The sequence below is a fragment of the Echiichthys vipera genome (assembly GCF_963691815.1).
Source record: "Echiichthys vipera genome assembly, chromosome: 12".
Classification (NCBI taxonomy): domain Eukaryota; kingdom Metazoa; phylum Chordata; class Actinopteri; order Perciformes; family Trachinidae; genus Echiichthys; species Echiichthys vipera.
This window is the reverse complement of record NC_139837.1, coordinates 16,576,467-16,595,976: the sequence shown is the minus strand read 5'-3', so window position 1 is coordinate 16,595,976 and position 19,510 is coordinate 16,576,467. Positions and strand designations below refer to the sequence as shown.

Genomic DNA, 19,510 nt, shown 5'->3' with positions numbered 1-19,510 from the left:
AAAGAAAATATAATCTCCCAGCTCTATTTTCATAGTAAATAGTACGGGTTAATACTCCTGTCTGGTTAATCATGTTATATTTTCCTACATTTCACAGATTTACCTTAATACCTTTTCAAGCATGGCAGCAAATAGCAGAAAATGCTCACTTGCTTTACTTAGTATTTGTTTTACTTACAGTGTATTAAAGATTTAACATATAAACCCATTCATCTGGTTTGATTTATAGCAATGATAAACACAACCAGCGTTGAACAGGAGTGTAATGAACTTCTGTTTGTTCAAGAGCGTTTAAATAATTTCTAATAGCACAGTGTAACAATTTGTTTTCTGTGAGCCTTCCTGTGTGACAGTAATGGTAGCTAAAACAAATATATCTCAGTGAAAAGCCACAAAATACTATACCACCAATAAAAAAACTCAAGGCTACCTTATATATGCTAAAATGAAGGAGCAGTGGTAGATAATTGTGCCGTGGCATCACACCAAAATCTCTGTCTGTGGCCATACTATGTTCCTGCAATAGAGGAAGCTGCAGTTGTAAGACCACAATCATAGGGCTGCATTTCTATAACCCAAAACTTCAAGCAAGCTAGCTATGAAGGTTTAAGGTTAGGGTTAGGTTAAAGACAGTTTTTGCGTTAGTGTTAGGGTTATGGTAACTACAGTCTAGTACCTACCCAAAAATCAAGGGTCCTAAAATGCAGTCCTGATACTGTGGCTTCCTATATTGCAGGAACATGCTACTCTAGTACCCTTGACACACAAATTAGTGCTGTTGACCAACAGATCGAATTACAATGTGTGATCACAATAATTATAACTTCTGGTTAGAAGAGCAAACAGAGGCCAGCAACAACTTGATCTACTGATCTCATCTCATTCATCTAAAATGCATGTTTGAACACTTTCAACACTTTTTTCTGATAGGCCTGAAATGTAGGCCTATGTGGCTTCACTGGCTGCCATAGCCTGTGAAGAATAAAATGTTCAAAAGGCCATATTGAAATGACAAGCTAGTTTTTTTGCCCTCTTCAATATGCTTTAAATGAATTTATGTACAATTACAAGAACTCAAAGGGAAGTACATGGCACAGTATTGAGAAAATAGAAAAAGCTATTGTACCTGACCAGCATTAGCATGTTCCCTGGGTCCTATGTTTCGCAATCAGTGCCAAATTCCATGGCAAAAAGGCCGATGTAGACCTCAATCCTACCCCCACTAACCCTAACCACGACCCTAACCCTTTGCCCATCTTGGGCACCACGCTTCACGTCAAAATCTAACCATAAGCCATAACCCTTACAAAATGCTGAATTAAAACGACAAAGGCAGAGGCTTATGCGACCGGGGAACATAGGACTCGGGGAACATAGGGATGACTGTTCCTGACATGCTAGTGTGATAGTTGTCAGCTTGTCAGCTACAGCAGTTCACCAACTAGCCCTTCAAGTTGTACCTATGTCACCACCTATGTCACCACTTTATTGTACATGTCACCATAATTGTTGGTGGAAGACTTCATTTGAAATGTTATTTTTTGACCCATCCTTATTAGGCAAAGCTATGAGGCACTTCCTGGCTATAATAAGCAGAGGTAGAGAAGCAAATCTGAATCACTTACACAGGCTGTCTGGTGGTCATAGGTCGTGGGGTCTGGACCTTGGTGGTATCAACGGCCTGTCTTTCCGAGGGCCTTCTCCGTGGTTGGTCTTTCTGGAAAGGGTTGGTCCCGGGTTGAATGCGCCTTAGGGCGCCTCTATCATGGATGTACACCTGCTCTGGAGCCACCTCCTCACAGCGGGGCCCCTGGAAGCCTGAGCGACACACACAGGTCTGTGGCCGGCTGCAGGAGCCACGGTTCTGGCAGGGGGGCTGGCAGTCAGCTGAAGAGAGAGCACAGATGGAGATCAAGTTTTCAGCAGGTCATGTAAGAGCATGTGCCCCACTTGTATGAAAGAGCAGTAGCAGAAATGATCTCAACACTGGGGCTCACTTTAAATTGATTCAATCAAGGGGCCATTAGTTTCACTTCTCATCCCTCTATGTTCTTTTCATTCAGCAGAGAGCCTGGAGGGGTTGTCATGTTCACTTTCTCTTGAGTCTTTAACTGCCCTGTTTAGTCTAAATGTATATGATCACTTACATTAAATCCTTATCCAATTTCTTGCTGGGGTAAATCCTATACTCAAGGTTCAGGGCTTGGTTTAGCGCTGCCGGCGTTTCTATATAGAAAGATTTCCTAAAAATATATTTCACCACTAATCTAGAATCCAGCATGTTTTCACTGTAACACAGGAAGTTTAAAAAGGTAATAAAAGTAATAGGTCATAAAAAAATGAGCGAATGGGCAAAACTGAAGGCCAACTGTAAATAGCTGACACTTCATCAAAGAAGTCTGCATCTTTTTTTGAAAAACAAACTAAATCTGGAGGGGCTTACAGTACTTAAAATATGAATGTGTACATAATATTTATCAATAGTCTGCAAATACACAGCGTTGAGGTCATTTCATGGTCATGGAAAATAATCGGTGTCACTCTACCAGCCCACCCCATGTCCTCGCATAACACTCCACATACTGGAAGATCGGCGGCACACAATTTAAAGTAAACAATCCCTCGATCTTGTGACACAAATGTGTGTTGTAGACGGCACTTGAGGATTTATGACAAACAGTAAATCAGGCCACTGGTCGGTGGTGGCTAAAGCAAACAGCGGCGCTCTGTCAACAGAGCTATGGAATGCTATTGACACAGATGCTGTGGACACTGATAAATCGCAGGCAGGAACTCTGCCACAGCTCTTGGCAGTGAGGAGTGCTGGCAATCCAAAAGGGCCCCACTGGGTGTGAACAGTGCTCTACCTGCTGCACGCTTTCTGTTATTGCTCTGACTCTGGGGCCACTTTGTTTCTTTTGAGTGAAGCCATACTGGACCCCGAAAAATGTTGTTCCTAATATGACTTAAGCTCAAAACCGAAGTGACAGAAGGAAACATGACAGCGCTGCGTAACAACTGTAGCATCCGACTTACATTTCCACAGACACATTCCCATAAAGAAAGCCAAATCAAGCTCTGTCTGTGAGGTTTCTCAGATCATGATGCATGCTAATTGAAAGCCCACTGCATTACACATTGTTAGCCTGTGGTATGGCGAGAAAAACTAACAAATTGAGGATTAGATATCAAACAATCACCACTCTCTTCTGCTTTATGGTGAAGCAAATTTTATTTAGACCAACCAATTCACTCAAGCATTTCATTTTAACTACTCTGGGGAAAATGTAACCCCCTTTTTTTGATGAAGCATACACATTTAGAGAAATGTGGTTGTGGATTTGTATAACTTGGTATGTGATCCGAATTTTCCATCATGGGATAAAATAGGAATTGCCTGAGCTCTGTTTGGCAAGGAGTTAAATCCATCATCTAACTGAAGTATGGGCTGGCTGGGTGCCACCGCCTTGTCCGGAGTCTGTTTAACCTCAAATTTGGGGATGAAGCGGTGGATCAAATAGGGCACAGATTCCAGCAACATTATGCTACACGGGAGAACTCTGTAATGTGTGAAACGGCATTCTTCAAATAAACCATCTGAATTGAAATGAGAAACAGTGCTGGCCAGAAAAATAAACCAATAAATGGAGGTTCGCAGCTTGTTTACAATATGATATGTGTTCAATCGCGTGACATGTCAACCCATTTTTAGCTGTGAGGCGTAGAACTGACACCAGACAAACATGTCGCCTGTGCTGACGATAAAGTGGACAGGTCAGTGACTCTGGGCCTAACATGTGCCTTACATGAAGTCTGTTGCGTGGCCGCAGCATAAACTGCCACCGCCTGTCTGTGTTGTCTGTGGGCCCTGCCTCTGGGCTGTTGAACACATTGTCCAGTAATTACTGTCATGCAGATTTGTCTTGCACATCATTAAAACTAATTGGCTCACATTCCATCCATTTCACAAATATGTGCAGCAATTATTACTTTGCGAGAGTAATAATAAAATGGGAATCCATCGGAAATAAAAGAGGAGAAATGGCAAACATTCCTGGCATTGCCACTTCAGCATTAATTATGACTAAGATGGACTGGCCAAGATTTGGGAGATTGTGTCCAAATCCAGTCATCTGAAAAGAGGAGACTATTAGACTGTAATTGGCAGCTTTAAACTTTCCAAACAAACATGCTGATCCAGACCAATCAGTAACTAAAACATTATTTATATGAAAATAGCACTTTCTTTGGGCGGAACTAAGTTCAACTTTAAACTACACTGAGTCTGATGTCTAAGTGTCTTTTCTCCTTCCAGTCCTGTCAAACGTAAGCTACATACTACAGGGACAGTATAAGCAGGTCTAAAGAAATGCCTGACGGCTACGGTTCATCCAAATATCCATCTTCTACAAATAGTATTCACTTGGGTGTTAAAGGATCACTTTTCTAATAATATAAACTATAAAACTAAGTTATTTCTACTGTCAATGTTCGTGAAGAGGCAATTTCACAGTAATTCTGTATGTATATTAAAGTAACCTTAGGTCTTTCTTTATTGAGGTAAGTATCGTCCATAATTTCTCTAGTGGGTTAGTTAGCTGTTATAAGCTCAGGTTTGCATGTGTGTGTATATCTTGGGAAAATTGCCATTCTCGTCCCCCCCCTTCACTGGACTCTCATTTCCAACTTAGGGCTTGGTTCCAGTCCATTACAATCCACCAGAGATTCACTTTCCCCTCTCTCTGACTCACAGTAACACAACCCATCAAATCTTTACAGTCCTTTCATTCAGCGAGGGGCAATTTGAAACCAATATCTGACATAACTCAAACATGTAGAGAAATCTCCTCACTTTACGCAGGTCAACAGTGCTACTGAGGTAACTTGACATTTTTGAAAGTAATATTGATAATGAAAGCATAATCGCAGGGACTCTCTACAGGCTGCGCTATTATGAGATTTAGAGGCTGGGAGCTGCTTCTGAGATCAGAATTTAGTAGAAAATGACGAAAGACTTGACTAAAGGCCCTTTCAACACTGTAACTATGAGATAGGAAGTTTGGAAATAATGATAAATAAAATAACGTTTGAAATTATGGTTGCAGCAACATACCTATAATTGGCTCTTGCGGTGTGGCCATTTCTGAGTGTTTTCTACTAGTCATAACCATATTGTTAAAGGAGACATATCATGCTCATTTTCAGGTTCATACTTTCATTTTTTTTTCTCATATTGTCTGTCTTAATACACCTGTATTCGCCCTCACCCTGTATTAACACCTAACTCTTTAAGCCCCCCCTCCCGAAAAGCACAGGATGCTCTGATTGGCTTAGGAGCAGAGTACAGGGTACCTTGACAAAGGTCATTCTCAGGCATTGTGATCTAGGCAGCTTCAAAAACGAAATGGATTGTCTTATTTCACAGTTTGCGGGTTGGTAGCCACAAGTGCAGATACCCAGATGTATGTGCACAAGCATTGCCAGCACTGATTAGAATGTGTGTATACTTTACATGTAGATGCAATGTTACTGCAGCTTTTCACAAAACTCTACATACTGTGGACAACTGTAAAACTCTTGTGACTGAATATGTAGTCTGGTAAACGTCTTGCGATGACAGCTGGAGCCTCTTTTTAGAAGTCATCAAAGAACCTGACAGATCTCATGAAACAGGTCAAGTGTTTAAGATTGTGGGAGGCAGCAGGGAGACACAGGCTTAAAAATTTGCCTCTTATCCAGACTCGCTATCCATTGAAGAAGTAAGAATTGGTCTATTGAGCAGTTAATACAATTGCCTCTCAATGCTAATCATTTCAAGTGAGTGTTAATCTCTTTTACAACATGTGATTTCCACATGGTTGCCAGTGCAAGTGTTATCATTTCAGGCTTGCCAAACACAAACGTTGCTGTCTAACTGCTGTTCATATAACTCTAAGTTCCAAATCAAACCTCTCTATTGTTCTAATCAGAACCAGAGGGGAGGGAGCCTGACACTGTTTGACTGATCCTTTATTTTCTCTTTGTGGTGAATCTTACAAGGGTATTTTTTTACCAGATTAAGGTGCCTCTGCCATGCACGGTTTCCAATCAGCGCGGGCTTTTCGGTCAAATACAGTAGTTGGAGCTTTTATTCTCCTAACCCACCTAAGCTCTGTGGGGGGATTTTGTTAACCTACAGCTGACCCATGACACTGTATACATTACTTTTAGCCACGCTATATTGTGCCTCCACCGCACCCCTAAATGTGAATGAGGGAATGGGAATGTCAGAGACATTCAGCTTCTAATGAGCCACATGCTGGGTCTCTGTGGAGGATATCTGGATCTGGGGGCGTGCGCCCGCAACTTGTAAAGCTGACTCTGTGAGACGTGGTGTTCACCAAAAAGCCACAAACCCCATCCTCCTGAGGAATCACATCCCAACAACTTCCATATGGTCTTTAAGCAGGAGGGGGCCATGATATATGGTTGGCTATGGGCTGCCCTAACAACACTGTGGCCTCAACGAGCGTGTGTGTGACTGAAGGAAAGGGGTTCTGGTTGTTAATGTCCCTTTGTAAGTGTCAATCAATCCAAGTCTTGTTTTTTAGGCTTACTTCTCAGTGATCTGCTCAAGTACAGTACAGTACGTCTTCTTTTTTGCATCATGGCACCGTAAAAAAAAAAAAAAGAGAGAAGCAAGCATGAGTTATTGAAGAACACTTTTCAGCTTTACATGGACAAGTTTGTTCTTCTCTCTTCCTTATTTCGGTATTATAACAGGTCATAAACAAAGACGTAAAACTTAACAAAAAAGAAATTGTACAGACTCTGAATTGTACATCATTTTAACCACAATTTTGTTTATGGTAGCAATTAGAAAAACATGTGGCGTAGGAGGCCAAAACGGGACCCCAATTGCAACCTACAAACAGACACAACAGCTGGAGAGGAGAAAACAGCACTCCTGGTTTGACAAACTAAGAGCGAGCTGTCCAGCATCTATGTTAATGATGGGTTTTGGTCCGACGGGGTGTGTATTGATTACAGGATCTGTCTAATGGGCCATAACTCTCTGCAGAGCTGCCATGGGAGCGTTATGCCCCTGAACTGTGAACTGTGCAACCCCTACAAATCCACACACGACATATAAAGCTGAGGAGGGCTCTGCGGCTGTCTGTGCAGCAGTAATTTCAACCCCCAGCTCAATGAAGTTACCAGAAACCCCAGCGTTTTAAAAACCTCCTCCTGTTCTTGTAAAACAGAGGACATTGCTCAGGAGACTTGGTTCCCATCAGTGTAAGGACTCTCTTTTTTTTTTTTTTCAAACTTTGGCAAAATGTTTCTTTTTTTATTTCCTCATCATTTGAATGCCTTAATGCTGCAGAATAATGGCAAACATATGATTGAATTAATGCGACATTACTCTTCATCATAAAATATGTCATCATCATATAAACAGAGAAGTAAAATTTCAAGTCTGCAGCTGCCTATGGGATGTTGTAGATTAAAAACTGCAAAATTTCCACAGGATACTGACTCCTCATATCTACAGTAACTTTGCTGAAAACAAATGCATTTAGCAGTGCTATGGGTGTCCTGGTGTGACAAGTGCATGCCATAAAACATAAACAGTACAGTTTATTCATTCATTTGTACACAATAAATATTTAGTTTATCATTAAAAACACAAACCTGTGACGAGTAGATGAGAGCAAGTACCAGGGTGCTATGTGCTACTGCCTTTGCGACAACATCTTGAAGTTTATGAGAAATACGTTTTTGTCTGAATGCAGAGGACAAATCTGACTCGATCGGGTCCAATATATGCGGATAGTCTGTTGTGCGTCAGGGAGGTCAACAAAAAGCAAGCTGAGACGTCTTGTATCTATTAGGTGAAGATGGTGAACCTACATTTTTGGGTACTGTTTTGGAGGTTAGAAAACGTTCACACGTGTATGTCCTTGATACCAGCTGCTTCGCACATGTTGTAGCAAAAGAAGAAGAAGCTTGAAATGTGTTTCACAGTTCAGGTTTAGGTTTAAATCAAAAGAACAACTATGATAAATGATTCAACAAATGCAGTAAAAAGGGTGGATTGTATACTTTTGCTATGAATGTACTATTATATTTTATTCATTAATTCACATGAAATCCATATCGTGATGGCTTTGATATCCGTGAAAATCTTACGGTGAACAGCTGAGTCGAGCCCTTAACATGACTTACATGATCTGTCAACACTGGAGAGCCTTACTCAAACTATGTTGCAGACATGGTGGAACTAGAGAAACATGTTATATTTTTCATTTGGAAAGAGAGGTAATGCTACCTTGTGATGGAAGAGAAAAGAAAGGGAGAGAGAGACAGAGAGAGAGACTTTCTGCATGAGGAGTTATTTTAGGGGTTGGGATGGGGCCCTGCGCGGCACAGCAGGCCAAAGAAAGCTGGAAAGCAATCAAAAAGAAACTCTTCTCTACCGCGTTTCACTCTGTCAATCACCAAATGCTTAAGAGACTGAAAACAACTTTATTCCTTCAGGTGAATGACACACCTTTCATCTGCACTCTCTAAGACAGAAAGGGGTTTAAATCAAAGGCCATGTGTGAGCTTTTTCAAGAGCATTGTGTGCTCATTGTTGGCAGCAAGTTGCCATATGCATTTTGTGCTTTCGCCAAAATATTGTGATGTATAGTGTGGTGAAATGAAGTCTGCTGCAAGACCTAAAAACCTGCACAACAGTTACATGTAAAATCAGTTCCTGTCTGTGCTGCAGGGAGTATAAAGTCCCAGGTCGGAAGTTTTCTGTATTGTCTCACCCATTCACTCTGTGTGTGGTAGACCATGCCATTAATCCAATTACTAAAACAGCCATGTCAACTGGAGAAGCCAGAGCAACACAACATAAATCTGATGTCTAGTGACCCCAGTATGAGCTACACCAACACCTAGCATTCCTTTAAGCTATGCTAGCAGCATGTGGTTTTCAGTGACATACCAATTGGATTGATTTCCATGAAATTTGACACAGACCTCCATGACCCCCTCAGGATGAAACTCAATTTGTCCAATACTTTGTTTATTTCTGAAAAACAAATGGGACTCTCAAAATGTAGTCTCAGCTGTGCTTTGTGTTTAGTGCTAATTAGTAAATGTAAGCATGCTTACACGCAAAACTAAGATGGTGAACATGGTAAACATTATAAAACATTAAAAACATCAGCATGTTATCATTGTGAGATGGTTATAATGCTGACATGGACATTTAGTTCAAAGCAGAGCTGGTGTCTAAAGTAATTGAATCCTTTCAAGCGCATTTCACACATGCACTGCAGACCTTAAATTATCTAGACACTAGTTCATTGCCCATCCGGGGTCATTCGGAACAGAGTGATTGCTTGGTTCCTGGTGTTTTGCTGCTTGCAGCGTTGTCAGAGGCCGTTTCGAGTATGTGCTCACTCAGAATGCGTGCCAGTTTGGAGCAATAGAAAAGTTCTGCTCACAGCGTTCTCAAGAACTCTTCTCATTTGATTGACTTCACACTCGATAGTTAGTCAGATGGATGATGTCATTGTCCATAGCCGATGGCTGACTGTCATCAACCATGGAGCCCAACATCGTGATTTACCAGCTCAAGAACAATTCCAAGAACAAGAGAAAGAGAGAGGTGAAGAAAACATGGACATTTGCACGCAACATTTTTTAAGTTAATAATAACTTTGGCTACTCTTAACGCTGCTTTGTCACTATTTGACCCTCCTGTGAGTTGACTCGCGCATCAATTCTGCGGTTAGTTCCACTCTGCTGTTTCTTACAAAAGTGAGAGCAAAACATACTTATTAAAGTCTATGGAACAAACTAATTTCTGGCCAAATGAATTTCATGAATGATGAGATGACAGACATTATTTAATCTGTAATGATGGATATAGCTCCTGTAGCAATTTAGTGCCCATAAGATCTAAGTTTCACTTTCAGCTTGAATGACTTGTGCAGCCCTAGTCTGCCGTGTGGCTGAGATGCAAGCCTAATTACTAGGCCTAATTGTTATCAGATTTTAATTTTAACACACGCGCGTGCACACAGACACACGCGCACGCACACACACACATACACACACACTCCCAGTGGACATTGTCATAATTGGGTAGGCATCGCCCAACCCTAACATCCGTCACTGCACTCCCTTCGGTCCTCAGCAATACACCTGCCAAATGTGAGGTCGATTGGATGAATGATTCTTGAGTTATGTGAAGGACATTCATACATGCACAGACAGACAGAGATTTCTTCCATTAAAGTTAGATGATGCTGCTATAGCTCCACCTATTGGCTAAATGGAACCAAATTTGCCATGACCAGTAAGGCATCATATCTACAAGTCCACCATAGGTGGTTTCAGTAGCACAAAGCATTTAGGCGACATGATATTTTTTGTAAAAGCACACACGATAGCATTTGAGCAAACTTTATGGGCCAGCGACAGTAAAGCAAAACTGTACGGAACAGCAAAAATCTGAACAGTAGATTTTCTGGCTTGGTCCAAAGTTGTTCTGTACCAAATTTGGTAATATTTGCTTGAGAGGAGGAGTAGCGAAAAAAAAAGCTATGAACACAAATAAAAATAATCGAAAATTGAGACGCAAATGGGAAGTTGAAACTTATGGTTCAAAAGTTACAGGCCAAAACGTAAAGTTTATTGTCATAGCGCCGCCATCTGGCCAAACTGCACCAATTTTGAAATGGCATGCCATTGGGTCCCTAGCAAGTTTTACGGATTGGATGAACGGTTCTTGAGATATGCAAGATATTGCATGAAAACACACATGTCTAAATCGGCTAGATCGGCTGTCAAACAACTTCCCTGCCAGCTCCCTATAGAACAAAGTCTGAGTAATCTCTGATTGAGCCCATGTGAGAACAGAGCAGCTCATTGTGCTTAGAATTCACAGTGAGTGAGTGGGTGTGTTTATGACATTTCTAACATGCGGCTTGCAGGAAAAAAAAGAGTGATTTACATGAAGAACGCGACAAAAAGAACTTCTGTCAGTAAGGGCCAATGCCGAACGTCAGACAAATTCAAGGAATGGCAATTGACTCAGTTGTTTATGACCAAATGATATGTACATGTTATAAATAATTATATGTGACCAGTGTAATCCATGTCATTTCCTGCCTCCTGCGAACTCTGCGAACCCCAGGCGCCTCCCCTCACCTAAACCAAAAAGAGTATTTCCACGATGTGAGGATGCATCTGACACAGGCAATCTGTTGTTTGCTTTATGTGTGAAAGGGAAACTTTGGACAATGTCAGGTTCTCATTCGTTGGACCAGCTCCTTTAGATCAGGCTGACGGTCTGTGGGCCTCCTGGTAGCCTTTCCAAAGAACATTTACAACTAGGTATGAGTGAAAGCCAAATTTAAAGGTGCAAAGATAGGAGTGAAGCCTCTGAAAGCAGACACAACGGAGAACAAATACAACTCTAATCTATTCTCTGATAAACACTGGCTTTAAAAAGTCTAACTTTAATTGTTTTTTCCCAAGAAATTTTGTAAACCAAAACTTCAAAACAGCAATTCAACACTTATGTACCAGACATCTATTATGGGGTTACTGTATTTACCCTAAAACTTGCCAGCAATTCAACTTTCATCCTAATTCCACAGCTAAGTAGCTTACTATTTTGTAAACAGATTTCTGTCAGGATTTCCCAATACAAACTAATGGTACAGTATACAATTTACTGGAAGTACTTGTTGTTTTCTCTTTTTGGCAATTACATTCAGATGTTCAAGATTCCCACGGCTAACTACGTGTCTGACTTAACACCTTTTCAAAATACGATTTTCCTGTCCAAACAGGAACAAAACAGACAAACCTGTGAACATTTAGGATCACTTCTTTCTTCAGTGAGACACCTTTTTAACGACAGGATAACGATAAAATGACAACAAAGTTGTTTTTTAAATACTCAGATCTGTTCAAACAACTGGGAACACAGCACTACAGCATTGTAGAAATATGAGGCCTGGACCAGTTTGGAACTGGAAATTGTATTTTAAAAGGCTGTTACTTCTCAACTTAACAGCTGTATTTCTGGTATATTTTGTAATGTTGTTCATGTATTGGTGAAAAATTTCAAAGTGCTATTAGATTCCATGAAAACAGTAGAAGATTTTCTATAGAGATTTTGATAAAAGGTACTCGAAATGCTGAAAAAAAAGTGGGTTGGGATTGCGAAGTCCGCCGAATGATGTGAAACGACGACGTTTCATCCATGACATTTTTACAGATCTTCTCAATACTTCAGGTGAGTGGTACAGTAATGCACCTGACAGACAGTCATGTATTATAACTCAAAACAAGAGTACTGGTGGGTAGGGGTGCACCAATGTCAACACTGATGTTTAAAATAACAATTTGGCCAATAGCGATGCTGATACCAATTGTTTTTATTGCTGTCTTTGATTAACCTCAAATTCAATCATACAAATTTAAGAAATAAACTTTAATATAACCTTTTTTTTAAAAGAAATGCTTCAAATGTATTTTTAACCTTTTAACACAATAATTGCATATGCATAATTGATGCAGCACAGCAGATATACATCGGCCACTGCCATCTGATAATGTCATCTAATTTTCCAATAGGTCAACGGTGATCAACAAGGCAAATATCATCCAATACTTATGTTAGGCTGATAAATCAGTGCATACTGGTTAACTGTGAGTAATTTGGCTTTCCTCTGCTCTTCATCTCAGTAAAAATACTTATGGATTAACAGATGTGAACACAGTCGAGAATAAGTATAAGTGCTGACCGAAAAACAAGATGCTCCATTTATCTTGACGGAAGCTTTGATGCTTCTTGCAAGTAAACAGATAGAAGTGGAGCCAAGCTTACACCTGGCCTCATTTTACTAGCCAAACACAACACACACACACATCTTTTGTTCTCTGCCACCATTAATCAAACCAATATTGACTGGATAAAACCTATGAATCTATACTTAAATAAGTTAACTAGAGGAGAAATAAACATCAGTAGTGGAAATTGAATGTTCTGTTCTTCCTCATGGATCAAAGCTATTTTCAGCACATGGAATTTACTTTTATACACAAACAAGTCTGCTAACCATCCATCCTGAAGACAAAAACAGAGGCAGTAAGCTTCAAACTCGCCAGGACACCAGTATGGAAGCTTCAGCGAGCCATACAACCATCTCCAACCAGACCCATGGAGTCCCAGACATAGACCGTTTTATAAACACATGTCTAAAGACATGTAGGCACACTCCCTGGACAACTAGTGATCCAATTCCTGTCATATATTTGCTCTGAGCTCAACCCACTGAACAAGGATGTATTGTTAGGAAGCCATAACTGTAGACACTTAATCCAGCCTCGCGGGTAAAGCCTGCAGCTGACACTTTTAATATCAGACATTACTTCAATCCCTTCAGCGAAAATTTCCTAGACACAGCTCAGCCACGATATGTTTTATACTCGCAGCCGACAGGTTTGTTCCTTTTCTTTCTCCCACTGTGAACATGTTTTCTCATGCTGCCATCTCCTAATAAAGCAGCCTGCCTCTCAGGCGGGGACAGAATAAAGATAGCCTGAGCCTGTTTTCCTCCACGGAGGTCTTCTACGTGGGGGCTTCCAGTCCCAGCTCCAGTCTGGGGCCTTTGTGTTGGCATCTTGCCGGCCGTGGGGCTTCACTCAGCTGATGATAGCATAGCCTCCAGTCAGACCTGGGTGACGGCCAAGCTCTAAGAGGGTCCAGATGGTTGGACAGACCCCTAGCCTGCTTAGATGCACTGCCTTGTTTAACACTGGCGCGTTAGACTGGACCTGTTACTATCTGGCAGATTTACCCTTTTAATTTGAGTAACTGCAGCTACATGTTAAGTGTAATTTACACCTTGGTAAGTGTGCCTTTAGCTGGGTCTTGAGAAAAAATGGAAGGAGACTTTGCACTGGGCAGGAGGGAAGGAGATCTAATTAGGAGGCTGCTGGGGCCAATCAACTTGTTGTGTAAGTGACTGGCTGAAATGTGTGTTAACTGTGTGTGCATGTCTGTGTGTATGTGTGAGAGGGAGATAATTAGCAGAGAGGGAAAGAGTAAACAGTAAACCCAAAAAGAAGTATGGCTGGCTCACTGGTAGATAGATAGCTAGATGCCAGCTGCCGTTTGGGTTTTATTTCACTCGTAAAATTTAAAGATAACTTTCTCTAAAAAAGGATCCAATTGCAAACCTGTTATTTTAGTGTGCACCAAACAATGGTAGCCGTAAACCTGAAATTGAAACATGACATGCAAAGAGTAAATCTGGTTTAAGATGTAGCCATTTCTGTATTGAATCAGGCCCCTAATTATGAATAGGTCAATGATAGGACTCTGACATACAGTTTCTCTCAACAGTCTGAATACAAGTTAAAGACAGTATCAATGTTGTAACAATTTTGCATTTAAAGACATGACTAATGATTCATTCACAGCCAGTGTCTTCTATTACATTTAAAATTATTTGGTAGTTTGGAAATCCAATACTGATGTGGTCAAATAAAGGAAGAGGCAGTACCACCCAAAATTAAGGGCTTGTGTCAAATAGAGCCAAGTGCTTAGTGATCTTACATGAAAAGAAAAGGCATGGGGGCAATAACACCCTAGTAAAACTTTTACTGGACAATTCCACTTGATAGGACAGTTATCATTAGTCATTAACTGTATATAAACAACAGTTAATTAGTAATATGGCGGCAAAAAGATATGACATCAGTTATGAATTATAGTTACATTGTCACAAAGATTGAAAAACAGACCAGCCGAGAGAGGGGGGTTAACTTTTCTCACTGTAAGGTCTCTATCTGAATATATTGCGTGCATACGCACAAAGTCTCTGAGGCAGGGTAAGTGGTGTGCTGTGACATCGATTATCTTCAAAGAATAAGCATGGAATTTATACACTGTTATTTTAAAGCCTCTCTGTCCGAGAAGTTCAAAAACCTCTAACAATGCAAATCAGTGTGTTTGTGTGCCACTCAAGACTTCACAAACATGTATGACCTTGATTTGCAAATAGTAAAATTGTTGTCTAGTAGCTGAATGAAAGCGCATTCAGGCAAATGACATATATTAAAGTTTGTTTACTTACGTTTTATGCAGCGGTTGGTTCCTGGTGCCAAAGCCCAGCCTGAGCAGCACTGCTGACCTCCACAGACATTAGGTCTGAACAAAGGAAGGGAAAAAATAGAAATAAGACACTGACGGTACTGTTTCAAGAATTCATTAATATCTAGGGCCTCTTCATAATCCATAGAGCAATAACAGTGAGTGTGAAAGGCCTCAAGTCTTTGCATGACAATTTGATCTGATTGTGAAAGCTGTTATAGTTTCAGATCATTCTGATGTGGCTGGCCTATTGGTATGAACACTTTAGAGATTAGGCTATAATTGCATTTTATTTGATAAAAATTTCATGGCAAGTCACAAAACCCTATCTGAATGTGGACCCACAAGTCCATATTTCTGTTATGTGAGAGTCCAGAGTGAAAACAAGTATAGAGTTATCCGAGCCTTGAAGGGATTATGTGAGACACACGGGACATGAAAAGCACCCTGCATCTTCTATAAATCACTGAGCAAATGAGAGATGACAAGTTTTAAACAGTTATAACTGGATTCTTTGCACTCTTTAATCCGCATTTGCAGCACAGGCCAATGTTTTGCAGTGAGATAGATGAAAAGGCACCAGACCGCAAGAGCAACTTCAGGGAGACAGCCAGTGCACTGGCATGGATCTGTGCTCCATCATCTTTTCACAAGGTATTATAGTAAGTGGAAGTCTGACTCATAATGATTTGAGAAGATAACAGGAATTGACTCATTGACCTCAGTGGGATTGCACTCATTAAATACTGCAGGCTTTACTGAGGTGTCACAGGGATAACATGCAGTTGTTTGGGCCCTCTGGCAGGCTTAGCTTTGTCATAAATCAAACACATCAGGTCAGTCCCGTGCCAAAGACATCAGTCACCACATTCAAATTCCATCAAGGGATATATATGTAATGGAGAACTTTATACAACATAATTAGGATCATGCCCCGGGTTAAAATATAGATAATGCCATGTTCACACCTAGTTATATTTCTATTGAAAACCCAAACATGAGGCTGTGGAGTATTATTTCACCACTGAGCTATCTGGACCAGTCAAACATCTGACAGGTGCACTGAAAACAGAAGGGGAGTCATACTGAGTCAACATGAAAGTGAAGGAGAGTTAAGTGGACCCAGTGCTGCCAGTGCCTCCGGGTACAGTAAATGAGCAAGCGGAGTGTGAATTCCAAGAGGAAATGTGTCATGAAAACACTTTCTCAAACAAGCGGTGGATGATTCATCTGAACTAATGAATCAAAGTGTTAAAATCACCGTGCAGACTACTATAAGGTAATGTTCCCGCAGATGTTATGTAACGTTGCCTTTATGCTGCTTTAAAAACTCAAAGAACCCCATTCATTCAACACTGGGATACATTTTTTGGCGATGTCAAGCAAGGCAATAAAGCATGTTGGATCGAACACTACAGGCAGCTATTTTCTTTATGTACTCCTTTAAATAGACTGCATCTCAATTCAACCATGCATGAGTGCAACTGTCTGGCTAACAGATATGATGAGAAATGTTGTTTTTAGGCTGTGATGGATCAGGGTATATTTATGGTGCACGATATAACACATTTTTACTGTGGACAGTCAGTAAAATGCAGATACATGTAATGGACAACATCCCTGTTCATCATGTCTCTTGGGTGTTATCATGATTTAGGCTTAAGGTAGGTGATTGTACACTATATATATATATATATATATATATATGCCTACAGATGGCAAACCGGTTGGCTGAATCCTCCTATTGCTTGTAAAGTGTTCCCCATAAATTGGGCATATAAATAATCCATTTCCTTAAGGCAAGAGCTCCTTTTATGACACACAAAAGAGATATTTAGTTTATATTTCAGTGTCTGCGACCCAAGGTGAGCCATTCAAATCCCACTCTGATTATTATATAAACATTCTCCCCTCCAGCGTGTATCATGCTTTGTCCCTATGGAACAAACAGGACTGGATGCACGAAGGTTCATTTAACAAAAAGAAAAGGGCCTTAATATGGAAACAACTCATCGTCCTGTTTGGAGTTTAACAGAGACCCAAAAAAATAGGAATTGAGAGCGGGCCACTGGAGAAACAGGTGTTTCTGATCACTAAGCAAATTTGCAAATGCTCACCAGCCAAGGCTCTGGTCGAACCACTACAATACATGGCCACAGGCAAGAGCACAAAACTGGGGCGCACACATTGAAGTAGTCTGCAGCCACTCTCCTACTCCAATTTAAATATACTGTAATGTGTAGTAATGGGAGGAAATGGTGATAATGCAGTGTTGCATTAGTCTGAAAACAGTTCAAAGACAGTTCACCCATTCATATACATTTGCTGTTCATTACAAACCTCCATTATCAGCCCAGTAATCAGCACAGTGTTTAACCTCAGCTATTGTTCAATGTCCTGCCATGACCCTGATGACAAAATACATATATTACAGTAATTCATAAAAAGCTCTTTCACCTTCTGAATGACAATTTCATGCACTATATCCATGCAGCTTTGTACTGATATGGATAAACACCATTTTCTCGTGGTCATTATGTTACATAATTACTTGGTTTGCCTTAAAGGAAGATAGATTCTGCTTAAGTGGGCCACCACAGTTAAGTACATGGACTCATGGCCATCAGTAAAATAGGTCACACAAATTCCTTGAACTGTACTACCCATACAGTGAAGTTGAATGGCTTGAACAGCTTTATAAAGCAAAGTAGAACATGTTTATAGTACACTGAAGATCACTTGGCTGCCTCTCTTACCCAACAAGTCTCCTTGTGCTGGCAGAGCTGGGCTTGCTGCTCTGCCTGCGGTTCTCTCTGGATTTGTGTTGTTGGCTGCCTGGGTGTCTGGCTGTGCGCAGCGCACCATCCCGTGGCGCAGAGACGAAGTCTTCCCGGGAGCCGCCTGCAGCATGAACCGGTCCTACTTTAGATGTGTGCCTTCCATCCCCTTGAGATGATGTGCCCCTGGGCAAGCGGACCAAAGTCCTAGAGTGGCTGGTCCCAGGAGAAGTTTCACCGGATGGTCTGGGGGATGCACCGTCCTCTGGTCCCCTTGGCAAGTGACCTTGACTCCTCACCCGGGACTGCTGCTGGTCCCAGGCTGCCCGCCCTGCACCTTCTTTCCTTCCACCTGTTGTGTCCTTGTGACTGTCACCAATTCGCACCAGCGCGACAGCCAAAACCACCAAAACAGCAAATCCTGCACGGTCCATTTTGGGAATGCAAACGTTTTAAAAGTACCGCGTAAAAGACGCCTCGCGTTACAGTTTTATGGAGCCACTAGGATATGAGCAAATGACAAAAAAGTCCGCAATTAAGCTACACGAGTTCAGCAAGACGGCACCCTCTCCCAAGAATGAAAAAAACCTGGATACCTCTTCATAATGCCCAGGTAAGACTGTACACAGAATGTCTTCAGGTTGTCAAATCAGCACCTAACTACAGTCCACAGTGAGAAACTCTAAACTTTTCTCATTCCAGCGCTGAAAAACTGTTATTTTAAGCAGACATTATTCCATCTGTATTAGTTTATGTTTAAGAAAAAGAGGCGCAAATAGAGTAGCGCAATGGCTCCAAGGCTGCTGAAGCTGTACTCCTACTCCAAGTGAGAGAGTTTGAATCGTGCTCCCATGAATATCACCACCTCCTTGGATCTGAAGTCACCGGGAATTTTTGTAGGGATTGCATGCGCTTTGGAAGAAGGAACTCCCCCTTGTCGGCTGTATTGTTGCTTCACTCACGGCACCGCTCGGTCCATGTGCCCACACGCACTTTCTCTGCCAAGTTACATCATGTTACTGTGCGTCTTTTTCTCTGATTCCTTTGAACGAGACTATTTTAATTATCATGAATGCAGCTGCGTTAATCGTTACCTTCCATTTAAATTGGAATTGGCAGGCTACTACAATATCATAAAACTTCATAAACCAGACGTTTTTACTTTAAGAATCAACAGCACTTTTGCTGGATTATTTGCATTAATGCAGTCTCTTTTATAATGATGGATTGAGTGGAGACTAATTATTTCATTTTACAGTGGCACAGCACGTTGCACAGTGTGAAGCACTTTGGGTACAATGCTGCAGTTCAACTTTTATAGATTAGGTACAGCATGTAAAATGTGCATCCTGGCAATTTGCAGGCTTACAGACATGCTTTGATCTAGCAGTAAAAAGGTATGGGAAACTCACAGTTCAAACTCAATCTGAAATCTTGGAAAACAGGTTATGTAACATATCCCATTCATCTCCCCCTCTCACCCATGCTGTATCATCACTTTCCCTCTGTCTGGAAACAACACATTTCTCTTCTCCCATAGGATCTTAAACAACCCAAAGAGAGCTGGCTACCTCCTCTC

General features: G+C 41.1%; 1 protein-coding gene across 1 annotated transcript in view; it reads right to left on the bottom strand.

The window, feature by feature from the left end:
- The window catches only part of LOC310954663 (latent-transforming growth factor beta-binding protein 2-like), an 83,422-nt gene extending 64,650 nt beyond the window's left edge, over positions 1-18,772 (bottom strand). Inside the window, exons 1-3 of the mRNA XM_083924266.1 lie at positions 17,911-18,772; positions 15,138-15,211; positions 1,626-1,887 (exon numbers count right to left, since the gene is read on the bottom strand). Of these exons, the coding sequence (XP_083780392.1) occupies positions 1,626-1,887; positions 15,138-15,211; positions 17,911-18,365 (791 nt within the window). The 5' untranslated portion in view covers positions 18,366-18,772. The remainder of the gene's footprint in view (positions 1-1,625; positions 1,888-15,137; positions 15,212-17,910) is intronic.
- Positions 18,773-19,510: the final 738 nt, after the last annotated feature.